The sequence below is a fragment of the Corapipo altera genome, unplaced genomic scaffold (genome assembly GCF_003945725.1).
Source record: "Corapipo altera isolate COAL_440 unplaced genomic scaffold, ASM394572v1 69, whole genome shotgun sequence".
NCBI lineage: Eukaryota > Metazoa > Chordata > Aves > Passeriformes > Pipridae > Corapipo > Corapipo altera.
Genome location: NW_020884908.1, coordinates 934,733 through 942,485, shown reverse-complemented (window position 1 = coordinate 942,485; position 7,753 = coordinate 934,733). Strand labels below are relative to the sequence as shown.

General features: G+C 43.2%; 1 protein-coding gene across 1 annotated transcript in view; it reads right to left on the bottom strand.

Moving 5' to 3' along the window:
- Positions 1–240: 240 nt before the first annotated feature.
- Positions 241–7,753, bottom strand: part of RNF150 (ring finger protein 150) — a 119,638-nt gene continuing 112,125 nt past the window's right edge. Inside the window, exon 7 of the mRNA XM_027652680.1 lies at positions 241–7,598. Coding sequence (XP_027508481.1) covers positions 7,480–7,598 — 119 coding nt within the window. The 3' untranslated portion in view covers positions 241–7,479. The remainder of the gene's footprint in view (positions 7,599–7,753) is intronic.

Below are 7,753 nucleotides of genomic sequence, written 5' to 3'. Positions count from 1 at the left end.
TGCAGCTCTCCCTTGGGGTAGCAGAGGCATTTACCTCTCGCACAGCCGCTGCTTTCTGATCAGAAGCAGCTGAAGGACAGAGGGGACCAGAGCTGGTGGCACCAAGGCCAGGCTGTCACTCAGGTCCCTTCCCACTCTACCTTCTGCCTCCTGTGGATGCCAAAGTCTGCAGCAGGGGAATTCAAGAAGAAGCAATCCACAAGTTTCACACATTGAGAAATTCCAGTCTTACACAGTCTGTTAGAAAATACTTACGACACAGTAATCAGAATCATTTTATTAAAAAACTTGCAATAAAATTCCTTGGAATTCACCATCTTAACTTTGAGAGTTGCAATAGTTTACTAGTACATAATAACACAGTCTCACATATTTACCTTATAATCCTCTATATAACAAAAATAGCCATGTTGTACTACTGAATAATGCTTCCAAGTATTAGCCTCAACATTTCGGTACTTCCCCCAGCTGAGTCACTGTCCATGCTCTTTAGCATTTACAGTATCTAACAAAGCAAGAAGGAAACAAAAAAATAAAGTGTGTGTCTTATGATTTCAGGCAAATCCCTTTAAGATGGTAGTTCTCTGACTCCCACATTTTTCAAGAGAGATAAAGTGCATTGGAGAGGAAGATGTACACATTATAAAATATCAGCGAAGAGTTGCAAGTATATCTGCAAGACTGTACAGAAAGTAACGCTAGGGGAAAAAAGGCAAAAAAATGCTTCACAAACTGCTACTGCACAGTTTTGGCAGCAAGTCACAGGTAGCAGAGGGAGAAGGGTGGAAAAAAAAAAGCCAACTACAAGAAAAAGAATGGCCCATGCAAATGCCACTGTGTGACTTTGCTGTGGCCTTTTGGTTGGTGTTTCCCAAACCAAAGTGCAGCTGTCCGGACAAAGGAGGTGTTTTGTTTTTTTTTTTTTTCTTTAATGTGGAGATGAAGGGTCATTTCCACAGTCCAAAGAAACCCGGTGTGATCAGCCTGCAGAAAGCGACTGCCTCACCAGCACAACCTCAGTCAAACACCAGCTCCCATCCTGAGGGAGCCGCAGCGGAGTGTGACAACATTGTATCGTGACAACCCTGTATCGTGACAACCCTGTGTCCCCCTGGCTTGCTGGGGCTGGTGGCCCTGCTAGGCAGAGAAAGGGGGATGAAGCCTCCCAGTAAATCCGCTCCTGCTGCCCAGAGCAGGACTGATTACTTTAGAGAATTTCACTGGGACGGACCATTGTCTCCGAACTGGAAATTATTTCAGTAAGCTGTGCACTGATCCATATGGTGTTTATTTCATTTGGGATTTTTCTTCCCTTTATAACATTGGCATTTGCTGGTACAGCTCTGCTGCGTGTGAGAAGAGACATGGCTGGAAAAAGCTTTGTAGCCATCACTGAAAACCAGGATACTGCTGCTCTGTTCTTAACTGCATACAAGTGGGATGCCACATTTTTTTGGTTTGCTTATAAACTACTCTAAATAGAAATAATCCTCTTCTGGAAATGGATGGAATGTATATTTTGACAAGTACAAAACCGTTTTAAATGTTCACTAAATACAAGGAACATCTTGGTATAAAAATAACAGACCCTCCCACCCACTATCCCCTCTTTACATTTCTAATTATAAAATGGTACAGTCATTTCAGGTTCATAACATGAAACAAGAAGTGAGGATGGCATTACGTACACATAAAAAACATTTAGATAGTTGACATCTGAAATAACTGTATACATTCAGAGCAAACAAGCATCTTGATCTGGCTATTGTTTTTAATGCTACACAGAACCGAAGAATCAGGAAATCAACAAGAAAGGGAAAATGCTGAAAATGCTGTTTTTCCTTTTTTTTCCCCTGTCCTTACTTCTTTTCCATTCCCCACAGAAAGAAATAACTCCCACCAATTCACAATTAAAATACTTGAGAGAGACAAGATTAATTTCAGATGGAAAATTAATCCGTCGGCTTTTCATTCAAAATCCGCAACATATTTCATTCATCTTTCTTCTCTATTTCTCCCTTTGAAATACAGCTCCTGCTCAGAAGGTTTTTTTTCCTTGAAAAAGAAATGGAAAGATAAAGGGACCAAGCGGGTGTCCAGCCCAGCGGGGGGAGCGGCACGGCAGAGGGGCAGCCTTTGCCCTCGCCCTCCCTCACTGCCCCAGCCTGCAGCTGCCATCTGCTCTGCAAACAAATCCCAACTAAAAAGTCCATCTGGCATTCCTCTTTCTGCGAAAACTATCAATTAGTTCAGGTAACAGCTTGGGAAATTAAAAGAAGTGCTTGTTTTGGATCAATTGTCCCTATTTAAAAAGTCTGTGAAAACAACACCTCCAACCTCATTTTCCCTCACCCCTAAGATATTTCGTGACAATGTGTTTTGCTGCTTGCGCTAACCAAGCTGAGTCACTGCTGTCACACACACACACTCTCACATTTTGCATCTATAAAACAGAGGAGTCCATATGGGACTCCTCAACAAAGCCATGCTCCCAGTCAGCGCTGGCCATGAAGAAGCTTGGCTGCCCTGAATGTGCTGAAAGCCCGTGGCCTGCCTTTTTTAAGCCCTGGAGCTGAACTTGGGCCGGCTCCTTTCCCTCCTCTGATCTGCTGCAAGAGATTCCGGCAGCACAAAACACAAAGAGAGGAAGCAGCACCGTGCCAGTTTGATCCCACGTTCTCCTTCCCCCGCAACACAGGCTCATGCTGGGGCAAACACTTGTGAGAGGGGCTGGGAAGGAACTGGCTGGATTTCTCTGCCATTTTAGTCCGGCAAAATGGATGCACCCCAACAGCAGTGCCCTTCTTGCATTGACTTCCTCGAGATTTGATCCAGAGGTCATTAGTGAGATCCAAGGGACCACTTACCACATGTGATTTCAATAATTTATTTTTCAAAATTGCCTTTATAGACCCTTTTTCTTTAGTGCCACAATCTCCCTCAAATAAAAGGTCTAAAAATGACAGCTGCTTCTGTTTTCACTACACTACAGTTTCCATACCCATATCAATGCACTTTTATATGCATACATGGCAATTTATTCTATGGAGTGCTTAAAGAATGAACTGCAGTCCTGTGATTGTTGTGATCCTGATTTTGAGGCTCTAAAGCAGTCAGAAAATAAAACAACCCCAAACTCTCAGCAAGTGCCAGATCTATATCCCCACCACAACTGCTGTGGGGAGGGGATGTAGACCCCGGTGCTTTGCACATCTGCATGCACACATTAGGTCGTTTGTGAGTGCAAAATTCTGCCCATATAACTTTTTATGCATCCTACCTATTGAACAGACCTTTGGGAAGGCAGCTTAGTGCAACCCAAGAAAATCCAAGGATACTTTAAGCCCGTCTCTATCTGACCAAGTTTCATCCTGCGACCCAGCCCGAGGGATGATGAATGAGCCTCATCAAGGCAAAGTCTTCTCCCACCCACCACTCGCTCATGGAAAAGAAGAGAAAAGAGCCTCAGATGACAGGACAGGAATTGCTGGGAGAGACACAGGATCAGCTTAATGACAAGAGTGCCTTTCCCTGAGAGTCACACAGTCCCCTGCCCACTGGCCCTGTGCAGGAGGTCCCCCCCCCGCCCAGTCATGGCGCCAGCCCTGCAGAATTATATCTGTGAGCACTTATTTTGTCAGAGGGCACCAGAGGATTTTGTTTTTTCCTGGCTGCCTGCTAAAGGCTGCTTTCCCTTCTGACCAGCCAGCGCCGTGTCCCAGGCATCCGAATCCCATGTATTTAAAGCCCAAGCTTAGCAGGCAACAGCATCGAGGACTCACACAATGCTCAGGATGGGACTAACCATGTCCAAAGCTGCAAATCTGGAGGTTTAATTTTACCCTGTGAGGGATCTCAGTGGAGACACTCATGTAAGCAAAAATGTGCATGGGCATGCAGATATGCAGAATTAAGGCCTTCAAACATGTTACTAACATACGTCAGGGGAGGTCTTAATATTTATAAAGCACCTCGAATTCCCAAGGCAGTTCACAGTTTATAGGTACAAAGAATATTGTCAACCAGGTCCTGCTTTAGAAGAATGTTTCCACTTGACACAGGGGCTTAATTATGCCATAGAAGACCTGCTGAAAATAATGTGATTTTGGTACAAGTCCAAAATTAGTTGTAAGTGCTTTTTTATAGAAGGACGGAATAGAACATTTACTTAAGTGCTTTCCTAAGTTCAGGCTTCAGTGATGTGTAACCTGGCTTTGCACTCATTATCACTCAACAGTGCTCAGAGCTGCAGAACACTTGAGGACAGGGACAGAAAGACATCTTCCCTGAGCGAAACTGCAGGCAGAACTTGGAAAACAAAAGCAGAAAGACTCCTGACCCAGATTTGTTGGGATGTTTCTTCTGAAAGACCACAGTATATGGCAATATGTCAAAAGATCTCACCCAGCCTGACACCCTGCCTCTGCCAGTGGCCACCCGTGGATGCTGAGAGACCAGATCCACTATGGGATACTTAGGAGAAGAGCATGCACAGCGTGAACCCTCTAGAAAATCCTTTATTAACTCCCAGAAATATGGGCAGGGTCTCAGTTACCATCTCTGTGATGCCTCTTTGAGCACAGCTCCCTTTTATGATTTTGCTGCACAAAGGACCCAGCTTGCTATCAGCTGGAGTTTCACCTCAGCTGGAGTTTCACCACAGACCTCTTTTTCCTCTGCTGTGCTGTGGGTGGCTCCGCTATGGCAACAGCTAATTGGTCAATCTATCCATTGAGATTAATTTAACTCAGTTTAAGATTTAAAAACAAAGACTTTGCAACAGCTCCTGTGAAACCCAAACAGTTTGGCCAGGAGCTTTTAGTCTGTGTGCTGAGCTACAGTGGGTGTATGTGAAAGGACTACTGACAACTCGGACATCGTGTTCGTGATGTTCCTGTGACATGTAGCACCCAGGCTCCAGTGCTGAAGAAGAAACTGTACCAGTGCTTGTACTTTCTATAGGGAGCCCTGACTGTGTATAAGCAGCTTCACTCCTTCCCCTGTAGTCATTTGAGATGAATTTCATTCCTGTGTCAGTATTTGGTGTAAGCACCACTCAAATCCCATTTCAGCATTATTTCCAGAGCCTTAAGCGGAGCTGATGCAGTACCTTGTGCAAACTCTCTTGTGTAGGGGTCAATACCAGCATTGATGCGTCAGGTCTTTTCCACCGAAGCAAGGAATAGAAAAGACATTAAAGAATAAAGAAAATAAGATTACACAACCACAAATATTGTCAAGACTGACCTAGCTGCACCTTCTGGAATGATCTCTAACTTTCTTTTTTAACCAAGAATATTTCCAGCTGCCTGTATGTCTTCAACTGAGATTTTCATTCACATGGCTTCTAAAGATGTAACAGCACATGTCTGGATCTTTTTCATAGAATCACAGAATAGTTTGGGTTGGAAGGGACTTTAAAGATCATCTTGTTCCAACTCCCCTGCCAGACCAGGTTGCTCAAAGCTCCATTCAATCTGGCCTTGCACACTTCCAAGCATGGGGCATCCACAGCTTCTCTCAGCAATCTGTTCCAGTGCCTCACCACCCTCACAGTAATAATTTATTCCTAATAGCTACTCTAAACCTGCCCTATTTCAGTTTAAGCCTTTGCCTCAAGATTACCCGGCAGTAATTAAGCTATAAAATTAAGCTATAAAATGAACTGAGTTCTAAATGGACCAAAAAGGATGGAGAATAATTTTTCCTTCTTCCTGTACTAAAGAAGCAAGTCAGCCAAAATTTTAGGGATAGTTCTAAACACATTTGTTCCTGAATAAGATCTGACAAACACAAATTTTTGCTGGAAGTTGGTTTCCCCATCTAACAAGTAAATCCACAAGGAGATTAAATGCAGCAAGAGTCCCAAGAGTTGCATTTTGAGATGCTGCCATGACACCATCAAGTCAAAATGTTTGACCTCCATGGAATTTCGATGTAAGATGAATTGTTGATTTTGTGGACTTACTCAGGAGGCAGTAATGTGATTCAAATCATTTGACTCTCAGCAGAAACCATGTACTCTTGTGTAACAGTAAGCCAAAAATGCTTCTCCACAGTTGAGTATTTCGACTGAAAAACCAAATCATGCACTGAACAAATAACAATAAGCTTTCACATGGAAAGAAGAGCTCAGGATGAACTAAATGATTATGTCAGGTCGTTATTATTTAGGTGTTTTGACTTATGTTAGTTCTTTTTATTTTCAAATTCCCTCCCCAAAATCCCTTCCCAGAATATTTTGGTATATATACCTATATAGAAATTGCAAGTACTCCAATATGCTTCCAACAGTGTTGACTCTGGAGGGCAACAAACCACCTGAACTCCTGTGCTGGATAACATGCAGACAAAACCTGCTGTCAAAACGTAAGAAGTGAAATGCACTGAGGAAAAAGACCCAAAACAAATCAGGAGTTAAACATTTCAGCCAGCTGCCTCTTGCTTCATTAGCAGTTTCTGACACTGACAGCAGACCCTTTGTAAGAATATTGTCACCCGCGTAATGCAGAGCTGTTAACGAGCAGCCTCTGGAAACCCCTCAGACCCTCCTTTAGCTCAGTGATTTGACTTTGGTCTGTAAAACTAAGAAAAGACATGATGTTAGACCAGATCTTTTTTTTCCAGCTACTGAATTGACTTGAAGGAAGGCCACTAATGTACTGACAGCTGCTAATAGCATAAAATATAGCACAGGACTACACGGACGGATTGACGCTTTGAGCTTTTCTTTCTCTCCTTTAAGCTGTACGATACTTCTCTAGAACAGAGCTCTATGTAAAAGACAACACAATGCAGTTTTAACCCAAATCTCAGCAATCTCTGTTAATTCAGAGCTCTCTTACAAACAAAGACCTTCAGAACACACAATTTCCAAGCCTTCCAGTTCACAAAAGCAGGCTTCACATTAATGCAGGGTGCAGCTGCACCATCCTTCTGAAGCCATGCGTACTTCACGCAGAAACAACAAGGCAATGATAAATCCTGGTCAGATTATGAAGTGACCTGCAAATGGGAATTCAGATTTCTGGATTGAACTCTTGAAAAAGCTGGGGTCAGTCAACATGAACAGAGTGCCCATCCATAACAAACTATAAACAAACAAACGAACAAACAAAACATATGTCTTTTAAAAAAAACCCAACAAAACCTCAATTGAACAAGTGTAGAAAACACTCAAGCTGTCATTTCAGTTGCGTATTTACGAGCCACTGAAGAGTTCCATGACTGCTCTCAAGCACGTGGGTAAACTGGAAGCGTTCATCTCCCGTGTGAACCAAACGAGGGTATGTAGATGATGAAACCGCATCCAGGCAGACACAACTGTTGCTATTGCTTTTCGTGACCATCTAGAATGGAGTGTGCAGGAGTGACAGTGCTCTGGAGGCATGTGCATGACTGGTCCAAATCCTAGAAAGCTGACTCGGTCCCTCCCTGTGACCCTCCCCTGTAGTTTGGTGTTGGATTTCTGTTTGTTTTTCAAGATTTCACCTCTTCGCAGTCTTGATCAGTGGAAAGCTCCACATCGGACAGTCCAACCTCCATTGCCATAATCAATGAAATATCTGAATCACTGCTGACTGCTGGCTCCTGTTCATCTGTGAGGGTAGAAAAGACAGGAAAATGTCATGTCTTTCTGTTAATGTATCACAAATCTTTAGTTCTGCAGGTGGAACCCCGAAGTTTCCCCCCCACAAAGGTTGTGCTTAGAGTTGAAACTTTGCTCTTATTCGATATCTGTCTAAACATTCCA